General features: G+C 52.9%; 1 protein-coding gene across 1 annotated transcript in view; it reads left to right on the forward strand.

Annotated features, from left to right (window-relative positions):
• The window catches only part of VAC14 (VAC14 component of PIKFYVE complex), a 100,432-nt gene that overhangs the window by 55,242 nt on the left and 27,003 nt on the right, over positions 1–18,187 (forward strand). Inside the window, exon 14 of the mRNA XM_040633559.1 lies at positions 5,690–5,822. Coding sequence (XP_040489493.1) covers positions 5,690–5,822 — 133 coding nt within the window. The remainder of the gene's footprint in view (positions 1–5,689; positions 5,823–18,187) is intronic.

The following is an 18,187-nucleotide window of genomic DNA, read 5'->3' on the forward strand; positions in this document are numbered from 1 at the left end:
CGTGGTGAACCCCAAGCGGGCCCTGTCCATGACCAGCCCACCCAGGAAGGGTTGCCTCTCCTGCCCAGACCTGCCATCTCTACACAGTCGGGCTGGGATTGCAGTTAGCCTTCCAAGCTGCCCGCCCAGTCCTGCAGAGGCTCCTCCTCAAGAGAGCCCGTTCTGGTGGGCGGGAGCCTGAGAGCCAAAGGTCCCTGCCCAACAGCTGCAGGCCCCGGCAAGCCAGGCCCCAGCAGCTCCCTGACACTCCCATCAGCCGGGTCTGGCTCTCAGGCAGGCGCCCGGCCCCCACTCAGTTTGCACCCAGCCTCCTGCTCTTTGTAGTTTTTAAACAGGAGCGCTGGGAGGGCTGAGCTGTGAAAGCTTTCCCAGCAACCATTGCACTGTGAGAATGTGAGTCATTTGCCATGGCTTCTCCCAGATGTCACTCTGCCCTTCTCCCTCCCACTAGGAGCCTTGGCTCCAGGGGCTGCCATGCGGGCCTGGACATTGAGCCTTAATTGTGTGGCCCAGAGTGGGCTACGACTAAGAAGACCAGGATGTGTTCAGAGCAGCCCCAAACGTTCTCTTCTCCCACCTCAGGCCAGCTGTCAGCTGAGAGGTGGACAGATCTCCCCCTCCAAATATGGGGCCGGGGCTGGAGGGAGTCACAGGTGATCCCATTTTCTCCTCACAGCCTCCCTGCCTCCCAGCAGAACACTGGGAAATTGTCCCAGATCTGAAGTCTCCACTCAGAGACTTTCCAGACTGCCCCACAGCCCTCGGTCATCTATTCCAAGCGAGAGAGATGGGAACAGTCTGCCCCTTGCAGTGCTCTAGGTTCTGACACGTTTGCTAATACCAGCAGCCCCCGTTCACTGAGCACGGACTGAGTGGCCGGCCCCAGGCCCAGTGCATTAAATGTTTTGTCTCATATAAAGGGATTGTTATTGGGGGTGCCTGGCTGGCTCATCAGTCTCTTGATCTCCTGAATTCGAGCCCCACCTTGGGCATAATGATTACTTATTAAAAATAAAGAATCTTTATTCATTTATTTATTTATTTTTAAAGATTTTATTTATTTGACAGAGAGACAGCCAGCGAGAGAGGGAACACAAGCAGGGGGAGTGGGAGAGGAAGAAGCAGGCTCGGAAGCAGGCCTCTCCTCCAGCAGAGGAGCCTGATGTGGGGCTCGATCCCAGACCGCTGGGATCATGCCCTGAGCCGAAGGCAGATGCTTAACGGCTGAGCCACCCAGGCGCCCCCTAAAAATAAAGATAAAGCGAAAGAATAGGAGCTCTTATTGGCCTCACCTTACAGATGGAGAAACTGAGGCTGAGGGTAAGAGACTTGCCCACAGTTGCACAGCCAGTAAGAGGTAGACATCTGATCTGAACCAGGTCTCATGGACTCCCAGGCCTTGCTCTAAAACACCATGCTCGATGTTTCTGTGTGCCTGAGATACTCGGCCCCTTGGGAATGGAGACTGTGGCCCCTTGTCATGCAAGATTTCTTTATGGTCACTCCCTGTTTGGGTCCCTTTGTCGTTTGGAATACTTTGGAACCTAAATGGCCCTAAGCCTGGAAATGATGTAGGTTGGGGGCGCACATACAGAAGCAGGAAGGGGACAGGGACACAGGAGCCATCACAGATGAGCACCCAGGAGAAGACTCCAGTCCACACACACGGCCAGCGTTGGGGTACGCAGCCAGGCCACCGCGGGGGCAGTGTGGGGACAGGGAGGAGGGGCTCCCGCAGCTGTATCTGCAGCCACCTCTTCAGAGATCAGCCCCAGCTGGGCCCAGGGTAACTCGATCTGTAAGAATGTGACACTTGATTCTGCAAACAGCCCCTCTGGGCCAGGGAGCAGAGACTGTTTGCCATTCCAGAGTCACTCAGGACCTCCCAGGCCAGGCTTTTCTGGGCAGGGACCCAGAACGATGCACTGCAGACATGAAGAAGGTCAGTGAGGCCTGCCCTTGAACAGGGCTTCTTACTCAAGGCTTGCCCTTTGCACACAGTTCACAGGGGCTGGCTAGGAGGTTCTCAGGAGAAAGGACAGTAGTTTGAAGGTATGGCTCCTAGTAAGGAATCCCCACAGAGTAACTCACAGCTGGGAAACACAAAACAGAAAAGCACCTCTTCTCCTTCCCAGCCACACCCCCATAAGGACCGTGCAGGGACATCAGGGAAGTCTGAGTTGAGCAAAAAGACAGCCCCTGAAAGGAGGGTTTTCCTGCTTCTGGCCACCGGCATCTCATGAAGTCAGCCCGTGGGGTGCCTCTGTAGGCCTTGTTTCTAGGACTGTGGATGGCTCATTTGTGTTGTGTGCTTGGGCCTGATGCTTCTAGGAGCTGATAGTCCCTCACAGTCAAGCTTGGTTCCCTGTTTTACAGAGGTGTGTGACCACCCACCCTCTCCCTGGTCTAGGAAGAAAGTCGGGACTTGAGGGCCAGAGAGAGGCCAACCTGGAAAGAGATGGCCCCACAGGTCTCTCTGGGCCACTGTGCTTTCCCCAGTGTCCTCCCTGAGTTCCCCGAGGGCTGCAGCCAGGTGCTTTCTCCACAGCTTCTGCCAGTGTCACTGTCTCTGTGTCCTCAGTCTTGGCAGGGCCTTCATTTCAGTCTTCTGCCTCTTGTTCGGGAACATATCGCCTACTAACCTGCTATCCCCCAACCGCCCCGAGCGCCAGCGCCCGAGTAGTGGGCAGCACGGCGGAGCTGCTGAGGCCACCACTCATCAGTTCTGTGACTTCAGATAGACCGCAGCCTGACTCACAGCTTCTCTGCCTATATAATGAGACCAGTAAGAGCACAGATCTTCAAGGATTATTTTGAGGATTAAGTTAGATGCCATGTGTGAAGGCTTTAGACATGCATAGCACCTAGTAAGTCCCTGGTAAATGGTAGCTCTTGGTTGCCTATTAAGATACCATGGTGGGGAGATACTGGTCAAGGGGTACAAACTTCCAGTTAGAGTTTCATAAGTTCTGGGCATCTAACGTATCCAACGGTGATTATAGTTAATACTACCGCAGTATATACTCGAAAGTTGCTAAGAGAGTAGACTGTAAATGTTCTCACCACGAAAAAACAAGTGGTAACTATATGAGGTGAGGAAGGTATTGGCTGACTCCACAGCACTGTGGTAATCATTCTGCAATGTGTCCACGTATGAAATCAACACATTGTACTCCTTAAACTTACATAATGTTATACGTCAATGTTAACTCAATAAATCTAGAAAACATACAATATAAAAAATAAAACATTGGGGCACCTGGCTGGCTCAGTTGGTAGAGCATGTGACTTTTGATCTCAGGGTCATGAGTTTGAGCCCCACGCTGTGGATAGAGATTACTTAAGTAAATAAACTATAAAAAAAAAAAAAACCAGCTTGTAAAAAGAAAGCAGATATTAGTTATACTAGGACAATTAGATCTCCATCCACCTGCAAAACAATTTGGACTCTTTCCTCACACCATATACAAAAAATTAAAATAGATCAGAGACCTAAATATAAGAGCTATATTTAAAAAAAAAACATACACATAACTCTTAGAAGGAAGCATATCAGCAAATCTTTATGACCTTGGAATAGGTACTAGTTTCTCAGATATGGCACCAAAAGCACAAGCAACCAACAGTAGCAACAAAAAGATAAACTGTACTTTATCAGAATTTAAAATTCTGTGCTTCAAAGGAGTATACCATGGAGAAAAAAAAAAAAAACCCTAAGAATGACAGAAAGTATCTGCAAATCATATATTTGATAAGAGACTTGTATCCAGAACTCTTAGAACTCTGCAATAAAAAGGCAAATAACCCAATTTTTAAATGGGCAAAGAACTTGTATAGACATTTCTTCAAAGATCTACAAGTAGCCAGTAAGCCCATAAAAAGATGCTTAGTGTTGTTAGTCATCAGGAAAATAGAAATCAAACCCACAGTGAGATACTACTTCCCATCCACAAGGCTCTAATCAAGACAGGTAATAACAAGTGTTGGCAAGAATGTGGGAAAATTGGAATCTCACACACGGCTGGTGGGAGTGTAAAATGGCACAGCCATCATGTAAAACAGTCTGGCAGTTCCTCAAAAGTTACACATAGAGTAACCATATGATTCAGAAATTCCACTGCTGGGTATATAACCAAAAGAAATGAAAATGTGTTCACACAAAAACTTACACGTGAATGTTCACAGCAGCATTATTCCTTTTTTTTTTTTTTAAGTAAGTTTTACACCCAGTGTGGGGTTGGAACCCATGACCCCAAGATCAAGAGTCACATGCTCTACCAACTGAGCCAGCCAGGCATCCCACGGCATTATGCTTAACAGCCAAAAAGTGGAAACAACTAAATGTTCAGCAACTGATGAATGGATAAAATATGGTATATCCATACAACGGAGTGTTATTCAACCACGAAAATGAATACAAAATGGATACATACTACAGTAGGGATGAACCTTGAAAATATGCTAAGTGAAAGAAGCCACATACTGTATGATTGCATTAATACAAAATTTCCAGAATAGGCAAGTCCACAGAGACAGAAAGTAGATTAATGATTGCCAGGAGCTAGTGGAGGGGAGAATGGGGAGCGGCCGCTAATGGCTACGAGGTTTCTTTTTGGGTGATGTTTCGGAATTAGTTGTGATCGATGCGCAATTTTATGAATACACTGGAAACCACTGAATTGCACACTTTACAAGGGTGAGCTTTATGATATGTGAATTATATCTCAAGCTGTCGTGTGTGCGTCTTGTGCCCTTTTAGTGCCTTGGGCAGAGGGAGTGAGGATTCCTGCCATCCCTAACTCCTCTTTCCAACAGTGCTGTTGAGGTCAGCATGTGTGATGAAGAAAAAACAGAGATCGTATGGGCTGTACGAATATACGACGTGGGGAATGACCAGGCATTGTGTCAGCCCTGCTGTTGTGCCCTCCGTGCCCGATACCTTGTGGAGGGGAGCATGTGCTGGGGTGAGGCTGGGAGGGGACTGTGTCTGGCCCTCAGTGTATTTTCAGCTGGGATGCCTATCAGAGGGGTACTGCAGATATGCTTCTGGTTCTAAAGCCAGCTCTGGCCTTTGAAAGTCTTTAGAGTACTAGTCTAAAAGAGCATCTTCGCCTGAAGAATATCTGATTTTAAAACACTGAATGAAGATTACAGCCCTTGGTAACGTTTGTCAGCGTGCGCAGTTTGTAACCCAGCAGGGCTGTGCAGTTTCCGTGTCTTGAGCACCGTCGAGAAAGGCGTGTGGCTTTTGTTGGCTGCCGAGGTTGTATGCCTCTTTACCCCTTTCTTCTCTTTGACTTCTCATCTGTCCTTAACCAGCCGGAATGAAGCCCAAGTGTATTTTACTTATTGGGATGATAGGTACAGGTTAGTTTTATAGAAAATCCCTAGCACATAGCAGCGGGTCTCACAGATGGGAGGTGTCACTAAGTAATTGGGGGCTGGCCTGAGAGGTGGACAGGTGGGTGGGTATTTGTGCAGTAAGCAGTTGTATTTGTTTGTACACACTTGTATAGTCCTTGCTTTCCTGCCCTTGACCCTCGCGAGGCCCTGGATTGATTTTCCGTCGTCTTGCTCCGCACAGACCCCACCACCACCTTTCTGGCGTTTACGATTGCATATGTTCTGTGGGGGCCCCACCACCCTGTGGACCATCGAGTAAATCTCGACTCTGTCCCTTTCTCTGCAGGTACCAAAGGCTTAGAATGTTCCCCTTCCACCCCCACCATGAACTCCTACTTTTATAAGTTCATGATCAACCTTCTCAAGAGGTTCAGCAGTGAACGCAAGCTCCTGGAGGCCCGAGGCGCTTTCATCATCAGGTCAGGCTCGGCGCGCCTTCTCTCCCTCACACAGCCACGCCGTTTCACTTCACACCGTGCAGGGGCTCCAAGCAACCACTTTCTCTTCCACTTCTCTCCCCTCCTTTTCCTCTGCATTTATTCTATAACAAAGGAGACCCCCCTTCACACTGGGTTGCTGGTGCTGCCAACATGAGACAGGTCAGTGTCGCCGTTTCTCGAATGAATGAATTACTTTTTCACTTGTTGAGACACCGTTTTCCCTTGAGGTGAAATGTCCTCTCAGTGTGCCCTTGTTAGAGTCTTTGGGGAAGAAAGTAGGTGAGCCAGATGGCACACGAAACGGGGCTGTGCTCAGGTGCCCAGCAGCCAGCACGGGCTTTGGCCACGGTTGGTGGCAGCAGTCGCTCCGGCAGAGCTGGGATCTTGAGTCATGTGAGCCTGGGCTTGGACAGTCCCGGGGCCCTGGCCCCTCTCAGCCTCTAGAACTCCCGTCACCAACAGCATGGTCAGGTCTGGCCCTTTACATCCTCCTCAACAACAAGGAGCCAGAGTCACCAGAAGAGTGACCTTCAAGTCACTAGATGGGCACAGATTTCTCCAGGCTCTCCCACAAAGCCAGGCAGAGGGGGTTTCTGGAAGAGTCTGAGTGGCCTCTGATGCTCTACGGCCGTAGTTCTCAGCCCTGGCTTCCTATTAGTCACTGACCCATGAAATAAGCATCTCTGGGGTGACTAGACTAAAGCTGCCCAGGGTGCTCGGGGAGCTGACTAGACCATTGTGGTCTATGGAGTCGGGAAGGCTCCGAGGCTGTGTGGCCTCTGGGGGTCGAAGGGGGATTGCTGGCAGAGGGTCCAGCCTATACAGAGTCTTCAAGTCAGCAAAGAGCGTGGAGTGTTCATTTTACTGTGATGCAGAGGGCAAGGGGGAGAGGTGCCCAGCCTTGCTGGCCACACCAAGGTTGGAAGCCTCACCCAGAGGCCAGGGGGAGCCACCAAAGGGGCTTGTGTGGGGGGACAGTGTGACCAGATTTGTGTTTTTAAAGATTCCTATGCTGCTGAGGAGAAGGGGTGGGTGGAGAGAGCAAGGTGTATATGTGGGAGACCAATTGGGAGGCTGTCGTCCAAGTGGGAGATGGTGGCTGCTTGGTAGAGGGATGGGAAGAAGCGGCGGCATTCCGTAATTTGTAAGACGTATCATTGATTAGTGACTGATTACATGAGGGCCTGAGGGGAGAGGCTGTCGGGAATGACACGCAGGACCTTGGATGGTGGTGGCAGTCCCTGCAATGGGAGCTCTGGAGGAAGAGCAGGGAGGGAGGAGGGTCCCGTGTTTGAGTTTAAATTGCTTTGGAACATCAAAGGAGAGATGTTGAAGCAGGTTGCTACCCCTGACTCTCAAAAGAGGGACCTATGCCCAAGATAGAGTGTGGGAATGGATATCATAGTCCTTCATTCACTCACTCATTCATTCAGCAGATGGTATTACTAAGTACTGACTCCGCCCAGCGCTGCTCTTCTAGATGGTTCTGTCTTCATAGAGCTTTCATTCTTAGGGAATAAGAAGGGGCCTGAGGCTGAGTCCCAGGGAGCTCCACTGTGTAATGGTTGGAGAAAGAAGGAGAAGCTAGGAAAGGAGGCTGAGAAGAAGGACCTGAGAGGTAGGAAGAAGCAAAAGGGGGTGGCAAGAGGCAGTGAGGGGAGTTGAGGCCCACAAGGGTCTGCCGGGAGCCATGCCAGGAGCCTACCCAGCCACAAGGCGAGCTGAGGGAGGGAAATGGAGGGAGCAGGCCCCAGCCACTTCAACCAGAGCTGCCTGTCACGGCCCTCGCTTGAAGGCTGAGTTTAGGGCATGGGTCAAAGGACTGAGTTGCAAGAGGGGAACAGGCCTGCCTGGCCAGAGGGACAAATAGCAGGACCACGAAGTTTCTGCCCATCACAAGGAACAGGCTTCTGACAGTCCAGACCATCAAAAGCTGTCCCCGTGGCGGTGGGAGGCTGTCATCGGCCCTCTTGCTCTTCTGAGGTCGTGGAGAGCAGGATTTCTCAGGCTCGGCACTGTCGGCGCTGGGGCTGGGTAGTCCTTGGTGGTCAGGCCCGTCCTGTGTGCTGTAGCACGTGGAGCAGCACCCCCACCCTCCCAGCTGGGACTATCAGAAACGTTTCCAGACAGGGCCAACTGCCCCTGGGAGCAAAATCCCCCTAGGTGAGAGCACCACAGTTACGCGGGGACAGAAATGGATTCTTATCCTGCTCTGCCAGAAGGGGAAAGACTTCCCGTTTTACGTCACATCAGGTTGGACAGTCAGTGGGATTGAAGTGGAGATCAGAAGTGGTACAGGAGACCCCCCAGCAGGAGAGGGAGGGTCTGTCCCCACATGAGTGACAGTTTACATGGTTTTCCACATGGCAGACATGTCACTTCTCTTGATGAGCACCCCTTGCCTGGAAGCCTTTCAGGAACCAGTGGAGAGAGAGGCCTTTGAAGAAGGCATTTGTAACTAGTTCCCCTCTCGAGAGCCGGACTGTAATGGGCTTTTCCACTCTCTAGCAACTTCCCATGCCCCATTAGGGGCTTGAGGAGAGGGAGCTCAGAGCAGTCAGCAGCATCTCCAGACTGCACCAAGCAGAAGTGTGGGCAGCAAGGGCAGGCGTGGGTGTCCTCCCCACCCACTTGGGGGCCTGGGGCTCCATGAAGCTGGGGGCCCAGCGGCCACTGCCAGGTTCCCATTTACAGCCTCCAGGGTAGTGAGGCTTTACTTGCTTTGTCTAGTGTTCCTAGCATCCTGGGCTAACAGGAATCCTCATTTTGTTGAAGGGAAATGAGAAGAAGCCCCATGCCTGCCAGGCTTGGTGGGAGCTGAGCCACAGACCCTTGCCCTCTACTCATTCCACACCCGCCACTTTACCCCTTCTGTGGGAGAGTGCATAGGCCAGGCTCCTTGAGGGGCCCTGCACAGCCTGTGTGTGGCCCGGGATGCCCTGAGGCCCAGCTCCTCAGAGGGTCCTCTGGGCCTGTGGGGTCTCTCTCTTCATCCTTCTGGGGGCTCAGTATATCCAGCCTCATGATCGCTTTCTGTTCGGGGGCTCACATCCCTCATGGACCACACTGGGACTTCAGCAGGCAGTGAACCTGACCTCCAGGCCATACCTCACTGCTACACCCCACAGCCGGCAGGCTCCTAGCCCTTGGTACTAGCATAGGAACCCAGTGGGCTGGAATGGAAGGAACCGTGGGGCTCCGCCCCTCACACTTGTCCCTCCTGGTCCTTGGCGTCATTTGTCTAGCCTGCCGCCCGCCCCCCCCCCAAGAAGCAGCACCAACACCTGCTTCCTCCAGGCAGCACGGGCTACGTGGACCCCCCCGCCTGCTGAGCCTGTGTGCCAGTCCGCCGCCGAGCAGCCCGGGTCCCAGTCCCAGCCAGCCAGCCTAGGCTCTCAGGGTGCACAGAGCACAGCGTCAGACGTGGAGGAGGCCTTAAAGACATTTGCTCCTCCCCTCCTCCCTGTGATCAGACAGGGATGTGAGGCCCTTAAGCAAAGTTTGCGGGGAGCAGCCGTTGGGAGCGTCAGCCTGCCTGTCTGCTTCCCATTTCATTTCCTTATTTTTTGCTGACGGCTTTAAAGTGAAGCATAATAATGGTCCATGCAGACTGCTGAGATGAAGCCGCAGGCCTGATAAGAAACAGAGTGATTTAACCCTTTCGTTCAGGTGTTAAACGAACAAGTGAAAAGGCGTCGTTTCTACAGTAGTGCGTTTACCTCGGGGAGCAGGAGTGGCTGCCCGTCTAGAGGACGGAAGCAGCCGGAGTTGTCGAAGACAAACATCTGGTGGGTGTCTTGGCGTTGAGGAAGATGCATGATTTCCCTCAGGACCCTGGAGTGTTTCCTCTCCCTCGCACAGCTTTCCCAGGCTGCACCTCCATGGGGGGCTGGGAATGGGGCCCCCAAACTTGCCCTACGCCTCTGGGCAGGTCAGACCTCCTCTGTGTCCATGTGGCCTTGTTATCTGGTGGACGTAACAGTTTAGCTGTGTGGTGAACTTGGGGGAGTCAGTGGCTCCAAAGCCTCATCTCAGCCAGACTCACTGAGATGTTCTCTGGGCCCAGATCCTTCTCTCAGCTGCAGGAGTTGAAGCTGAGCCCATATGGGGAGGGAGGGGACGTGGGGTAGGGGTGCCAGAGGGAGCTGGGCATCCCGCAGCCCTGCCCACACTTCTCCCCCTTCCTTGGACTCCATAGAAATGGGGCAGATGGGCCCCCACAGGTCCTCGGGATCCAGATTAAGATTGGAACTGGTGGAGTCAAAGAGACTTGGGTTCAAATCCCAGTTCCTCCAGGTTTTGGCCGCGTAGTAGTGCCTGCCTTGTCGTTTTGCCGAGAGGGTTACATGAGACCGTGCGCACCGTGGCTCTCAGCACAGCTTGATAAAGGGGAGCTCTTTTTCTGCCTCGTGACGCGGCCTCAGCCTCCCATGGTGGTCTGTGAAGACGGGAAAGCAGACCCCAGAGAGGGTGAAATAATTCAGCCTTCTGTGCCGAGAGCAGGCCCTGGTGCGCCAGGCCTGCAGCCCCAGCACCTCAGGCACCCACCAGTGGCCCGGCCCCGGCCCCATTAAAACAACTCGGCCCCAAGTAGGTGTTGGTGTACATTTCCCTCCTCCGGCCTCTTCCCACCCTCCATGCCAGTGCCGCAGAACAAGCACAGGGCTGTTTGCCCGTGAACCAGGCCGCTTATACTCAGTAGAAAGGGAGAGGAGGGAGAAAACGCAGCCTCTTTGATAAACTGATATGAACTGCAGCGTAATCCAACAGCTGTGATCCTTACAAGGCCTGCTTCTGTGCTGGGAAGTGAGCGAGTCTCGGGACGCTCCAGTCCGCCCGCCAAGATGGCCCTCTGGCCAGCCGTCCTTTGGCTTAACCAACTGTGCTTCCCCCCCCCCCTTCCTCCCTGCTGCCTTGCAGAGAGGACTTGCCAGAGAATGCTTTCTTTTTAACGAGTGCCTGCTGTGAACTCAAAGGCTCCAACCCCAACCAGCCCAGCCGATGGTGGGTGGGGTCCTGAGCACCCTTCCCGGGAACATGGGTGCCCCTAAGATGAGGGCATTTGAAGAGGATGGGCTGGGGGCCCAAGTGGGAGAGCAGGAGGCAGTCTGCATCTTCTTCCATGAGACCTGAACCCGGAGAAGCCCTGAGATAAGGCTTCTGGCTCATTCTGGTCCTCCTCTCACCTCTGATACACACAGGCCTGGCAGCCTCTCCAATTCAGCAAATGCTCACAGTCCCTATGATATACCCCTGCCAATCCTGCCCTTGCCCTCCCCCAGCCCACTCCACAGACCACCCCCCACCCACGGGTTTGCATAAGAGCCCTATGCTTGGTGGGTGGTGGGGCAGGAGAGCCAGGGCCTAGGAAGCCACTGGAAACCGGACTTGTTTTTAATTGCATCACGGGGAGGGCCTCAAGAGACACTGCACTCTTTCATGCTGTCGCTGGTAAATTCCACTTTGCTGTCCTCGTATGGTCTGCCTGTGAGACAGCCATCATCTGGGGCCATATCACCACTGTGGTCAGGGCAGCCTACAGCGGCTGACCCTCCCCACCCCGCTCCCCTTCTCACTCTCTGTGCCCTTCGAGACCTTCCCAGCCTCCGGAGCTCATCAGCATTGGGTACCCCCCTTACCATCTTCATACAGGCCACTTGATGTGCCAGGGGGCATTGGCCGGGCCCCCCAAAGCCCATTGTGCTGATGCTAAGACAAGGTGAATCCGAGTAAAGTGGCAAGACCCGGATGCCTGGTCCGAATGGCATTTTAGAATAGGACAGTTTGCCTCTGGACCCCAGCGGTGGGGGAGAGCTTCTAAGAGGCTCTCCTCGCTTTCTTTCACTGTCCCCTTTAATGGGATGCGTTCATTTGCTCCAAATAAAAATAAATTCCCTTGACAAACATGGACCAACTGAAGTCTCTGCTAGAAGGGACCCAGAATGCAGGTGGGCTTTGATCTTTGTTTGAAGCCATACTGATTGGGTCCCCAGCTGAGGGGAAGGAGACAGGACATTGAACAGGGTTGGAGGAATTCTTCCAAGGAATTTCTCACTTCCCTCTCAGAAGCTTCTCTTCTTGCTGCCCAACTCCTGTGTGAATCACCTGGAGGTTTCCACAGTCATTCTTTCCCCAGAGACCAGGGGGCTGGGGGGCTTTTGCTGAGATGTATGACAGCAAAGGGAGTGTGTGGCAGAAGCTGTTTTGCACACCCAGCTCTTGGCTTTGATCTAACTGGAAACAACGCTGAGAGAACGTGACTGGCAGGGAGGCACGATCTGACACGCCAAAGAAGACTGAGAGAAGAGTCTGCCCTCGAAGGTAAAATAAAAAGATGTCCTTGGGAAGGGCAAAATTCAGGCAGCCCAGAGAGCCCAGCCTGGTCTGTTCCCACTGTCTCCTAACCCATGGAAAGGTGCCACATCCCAGCACCTCATAGAACCATCTGTGACCAGGGAGTGCCTCCAGGTAGTCTCCTGTAGGGCCCACTGTCACACGCTGGCACTCCCTCTAAGAAGAGCGTATTTTCTTCTGGAAAATGGGAACCACATGTGGGCCTTGTTAGGCAAGGCTGGGATTAATTAGGTCCTACTGGGCGGGAAGGGGGAGGAGAGGAAGTGCTGGCCAGAGGGAGCCCTGCTCAGTGTGTGCTGAGGTCTTGAGGAGCTTCAGAGGAAAGTGTCTCCGTGTTTCAAGGGTATTGGTGGATCCCTGTGACAGGGGACTGGAAGAAGGCCAAGGGTCCGCTCGCTTTAGCAGAGCTTATGGGAGGTTAGAGGTCAGAGATGAACTTGGTGTGGGGAGGCCATGTGACCCAGCAGCCGTCCTCCCACGGAGCCAGCCATTCACCTTGCACCTAGAAGCCCCGTGGACGGGGTGAGGACTCAAGAATGGACTGGAGGGAAGTCATTCTGTGCCCACCGCACAGCATGCCTTGGACTCCCCGTCATGCAGGTGCTGCCGCCGGCTCCGTTCTTCCCCGCCTCAGATTAAAAGCACTTTCTTGTAGTCTCCACACATAAGAAGCATCAGCTCCCCAGCTCGTGGCTCAGGCAGCCTGCAGGACTGGGGGTGACTGTCAAGAACCGTTGTCAGTGGCTGAGAACTTGATAATGAATTTCCTTCTGAAGCTCGAGAGGTTTTCCGGATGGAATGGGCAGTACTATCTGGATGTGTTTATGCTTTACCTGAGCATGCCAGGAAACTAACAAAGTTTTGACCTTGGTAAGTCAGACAACTTAGTTAATTAGCAAGTAGCTGACAGCTGTCATCATGTAGCATCTTAACAAAATCGTGGCAGGAATTGTCCCCTAGAAGTCGTTTCCGATCCTCCTGCCTCCTTGGGGTAGGGCTGCATCTGAGCCAGGACAGACAAAACGGTGTGCTTGGGTGTTTTTTATTTTTATTTCTATTTTTTATTATGTTCAGATAGCCACTGTATATTAGTGCATAATTAGTTTTTGATGTAGTGTTCAGTGATTCATTAGTTACGTATAACATACCCAGTGCTCGTCACAACACGTGCCCTCCTTAATACCCATCACCCTGTTACCCTCTCCCCTCTGAAACCCTCAGTTTGTTTCCTGGAGTCCAGAGTCTCTCATGGTTCATCTCCCTCTCTGATTTCTCCCACTACAGGTGTCCTTGGTTTTAAAGGTGCTTCTGAACTCCTTCTGGAACAGCAGTTCTAGAGCATGTCTTGTGTACCCATCATAGAATGTTTCTTAGGAAGCTCTTTCTATTATCCTGGTATCATTTCAGCTCACGTTTTCTCAGGGGCCTCTGTGGGTTCTCCCCTCTCTCCCCACAAGTGGTTTCTTTAGCAGGTAGCCATGAAGAACACACACACACACACCCTGGTAGCCATGAAGAACGAACACAAACACACACACACACACACACCTGCCCCTGTCTTCTGAAATACATGGAGAAGGTCTCTATTGGGTGCAGTTTGTCGAAGGCCGCCCAGACCAGCTGCTCCTTCCACATAGAAGGAAGATTCCTGTCTCAGCCTGTATGATGGTCCGCCTGAGGACCCTCACCTGGGAGAAATTGGGTGCTGAATTGAGCCTCAGAAGGCGAGCACAAGCCCATGTGAAGTACATACGGTCCACGGGGAAGGGTGCTCTGTAACCCAGTCTGTGACGGCCCACCAAGGTGGCTCTCGTGATCCGAAGTGGAGAGTGGAACTTCCTTTAAAAGTTGGCAGGCTTCACCTCCCAGGAGCGCCCTCACCCCAACTCCTGGGTCATGCTCTGTGCTCCATGGGGCTGCTGTGTAGCCATCCAGAGACCCCAGAACAGAGTGTCTTGGTTGTCTTCCAGATTGGATGGTGGAGGCTATTTGGGAAAACTGCCCAGTTTCCAGTCTCGACTCTGCTTTTCCTCAGCCCTCATGGGAATGAAGCTATGCTCTCTCGTGGTGTCTCCCTTCCACTCAGGCATGTTAACCCTCCGAAAATCCCCACCAAGACCCATCCTGATGTGGCAGCCACCACCCCCTCTGCCAGGGCTCTCATCCTGCTACCCACCGCTGCCTCCCATGCCAAAGTGAAACGCTGAGTAAATCTGCATGTCCTTTCCTGCCTTCCTTCTGGGCCCCGGCCTCCAGCCTCCAGCCTCCTGCCCATCCATGATCCTGGCCTACTTCCGGTCTATATTTAGATGACATAATCTCATTGGAACTGCCTGGCACTTGGACAGTGAGTGTCCTTCTTGGTCTAAATCTCCTTTTCGACTTGCTCAAGGGGATGTGTCTCACCCCCTCCTTCTCCCAGATGATTTGTTGTGCCTTCCAGTTCATCGCAGTTGCTTGCACCATCACAGCGGCCTCTCTCTCCAGAGTCTTCACTTATTTCTCTCCAGTCCCCTGCCGAGTTTTTGAGCCTTGCCTCTCTTTCCTCTCGGAGGCTGCTTTCCCATGTGCTCAGTGTTCTGTCTTTCTCTGTTTCTCGCGCCACACAGCCCAGCTCCAGCTCTCATGCAGGACGCGTTTCCAGAACGTGAGGACATCTGAGCCTCCTTGTTGTGCCCTCCCAGAGAGCTACTGCCTTAGCCTGTAATGGCACTCCTGTTTCCAGTTCACCCTCAGCCTTGTCATCAGCAAACTCATGCCGCAGAGGGGCCCGTGTGCCCAGACTGGCGCCTGCATATCCAGTCCCTCCCCGTGAAGGAAGAACAGCCCTTCGTGTAGCTTCAGAGGAGGACGTGTCTCAGAAACTGCTCCGACCCCAGGAGTTCCGACTTGTTTTCTGCTCTTTCTGCTTGTTCTGCCATCTCTCTGGCAAAACCCTCTTCCTTTCTTAACCATATACCACTTGGCTTCAGTGCCCCAGATCTGTCTCTTTCCTTCTCCGGATCAGGGCAGTGTGGCAGCCTTACCTCCCTCCAGGCCTGGATCCCTGTGTGATGCCTTTGTCAGTGTCAGTTTTTCATTGAAGAACAACAGACTATCGCAAGGCACACAAATCGGACGTGTACTACCACTCAGTTCATTCTCACAAATTGTCTACACCCATGTAACCAGCACTCAGATCAAAAGTACAGCACTTCCGGCGCCCAGAGGTCCGTTTCATGTCTCCTCGCTGTTAGGACCCCTCTCCTCCTCCCCAGAGCAGCTATTGCCCTGCCTTCTAACACGTAGGTTTGTTTTACCTGGTTTTGAACTCGATACTGTTGCACCCCGCAGTTTGTACTCCTGTAAAGGCTGGCTTCTTTCGATCCATTTTACGTTGGTGAGATTCATCCATGTTAGGCACGCAGTGTTCACATTTCTGGAGAGTACTCCACTGTGTGACGACACCGTGATTCATTTACGCGTTCTGCTCCTGATGGGTGCTGGGGTTATTTTCAGTCTGGCACTGTTATGTGAACATATGGGTACATTTCTCTCAGCTACATACCTAAGAATGGCCGGATCAGAGCCCATACATAGTTTAGCTTTAGCAGACATTTCTGAGGTGGCTGCCTCAGTGTCCACTCCCTCAGCGGTGTCTGAGAGCTCCGGCGGCTCACAGCCTCACCAACGCCTGGGATCGTCAGTCTGTGCTTTTAGCCGTTCCTGCTTTTAGCCGTTCCGGTAGGCGTGTGGTGGTATCACCTTGTGGTTTTAATTTGTGTTTCCCTGAAGACTAATGGAGAACTTCTCATCACTTTTTGGCCTTTGGGATATCCTCTTCAGTGATGAGCCTGTTCAAGTTATTTCCTCATTTGGGTTTTTGGTGCTTATTGATTTGTAAAAGTTCTTTAATATTCTGGGTTCAGGTCTTTCTCAGGTGTATACCCTACAGTTATCTTCCCCTACTCTGTGGCATGCCTTATCATTCTCTTAATGTCTCTTGATAAGTAGAAGTTACTAATTTTTTTATAGTTCAGCTGATCGGCTTTTCTTCACAGTTAGCATTTTTTATGTTTTGCGGTGCTTTTTCAGGGGATTAGGAGCTCATGAGAACTAACCATGAAGCTGCCCATTTCCGGTCGATGTTTGTTAAGCGTTCTCAGTGAGCTGGAATAAAATCCGCCTCGTGCCCAGGGTGTTATTCCTTAGCTCTAGACAGGCTCTCGGGGGCCAGCGAGTCCGGCCTGCCCTGCTTTGTCAAAGCAGAGGGTCCTAGTCACGCTCCATCCTCCTGCCCAGCTGATCCCAGGGGCTTCTGCCGCAGCCAGGCCAGCAGTGGTCTGCAGCCTGGCATCGGGAACCGCGAATCTCACCGTATCGGTTGGCACTCTGAGTGGCAGGAGGCAGGAACCCAGATCCCAGGTACCAAAATGAGCAAAGGGGCTTGACTAGCCTGTGTGGCCGGACAGAGGCGGAGAGCGGCAAGATCCAGGAACTCAGTGTTTCCCTGTGGTGCTGTCTCTCTTCTTGGCCCTTGTTTGGGGTCAGCCTTGTTGTCTTGGTCTCTTCAAGTGGTGGAGATATGGCCCCCACGTCCCCGCAGGTTGTGCTTAGGGCAAGAAGCTCTCGTTGGCTCACGCAGGGCGATGCACCCACCCCGTGGGGCAGCGGCGGCCCGACCAGAATCCGCACGGAGTGGGGAGCAACAGCTCTCCAGAGGAAAGGGGCCACTCTGCCCACAGAAAAGAGAAGGACTTGCCGAGCAGCAGCAGCCCCAGGGGCCCACCACATGTCTGCTTTCTGAGGTTTCTTATAGATCATCGTTATCTCCTGGGACTCCTCAGGAGGATTTAATGACGTAACGAGAAAATGTTTAGAAGAGTGTCTGGCACCTGGTAACTGTGCAGTGACTGTGACAGTGATTGTGATGAGCGGCATCTGCCCTCTCTCTGTGCCGTCCAGAGCTTGGACACCCAGGGCGTGCACGGGTGGGTCGCTGGCCGCTGGGCCTGGCCTGGCACCAGATCGCCCCGTTTCCGGCCCCTCGCTCACTCTGATACAGTGCACCGCCGCTGCCTCCGTGCTCTGGGCTGACCGTCACAGCCTCTTGCTTTCTAAGGAAGAGTAAGGGTGAAAGCCATTGAACAAACCAACCCATGACTCCAGGCGTCCTCCCGTCCTCTGCCCCTGACCTAGACCGTGCCCTTTTCAGGACTTCTAACTGCACGTGACAGAAAACCAGCTCTTGCTCTGTGCTGAAAAACAGAAAGGGAATGTGCAGTCAGGGACGAGGATTGGCTTATGTGTGATGAGAGCCCTCCTCGTGTTCTCAGAGCTTGGTTTTACCGTCTCACCTCCGTAGCTGGCTCTTCTGCCTCCTCTGTCAGGCCATCCTGGGCAGGCTATCCACCCTGTGGCAGGATGGCCACCCGCAGCTCCCAGCTTACTCCTGTCCCTCAGCGCCCAGCCTTCAGCTGCAGTGCTAGGCTTGGGGCTCATGGACCTGTCACTGTGGCCAGAGAGTGCCTGTGCCCTGATCGTGCAGGACAGGATTGCGGGCCCACCTGCAGATGCAGGAGGAAGAGCAGTTGTTCATGCGAACCAGAACCCCAGGCTGCGGGTGGGGGAGGCAGACGCAACCGATATCCACCCTATGGTTGAGTTCTGTATGTGGACCGAAGGGGGGGGGGCGTGAAGCGGGGCCCACTGGAGGGCAGCTGAAGGAGTGACACATCCTCTCCACTCTCCTGGCAGCCAAATCCTCCATCCGTCCAGGAAGGGGTCGGGGGGAGCTGTGTAGTGACCAGTGACCTGAGACCTTCCCAGAGACCACCACGAGGGCAGGCAGGGAATGGAATCCAGCTTCCAGCTGATCTCTTCTCTGTGGCTTCCTACCTTTTGAACACCGCACCCCACCAGAGACTATAGAGCGTGTGCTGTGTGGCTGGCTGTGGACTTGGTTAGACACAGGCCCACTTGGTATGTGCACCCAGAATGATGACTCCAGG

This window comes from Ursus maritimus, unplaced genomic scaffold (genome assembly GCF_017311325.1).
Source record: "Ursus maritimus isolate PB19 unplaced genomic scaffold, ASM1731132v1 scaffold_19, whole genome shotgun sequence".
NCBI classification, from domain to species: domain Eukaryota; kingdom Metazoa; phylum Chordata; class Mammalia; order Carnivora; family Ursidae; genus Ursus; species Ursus maritimus.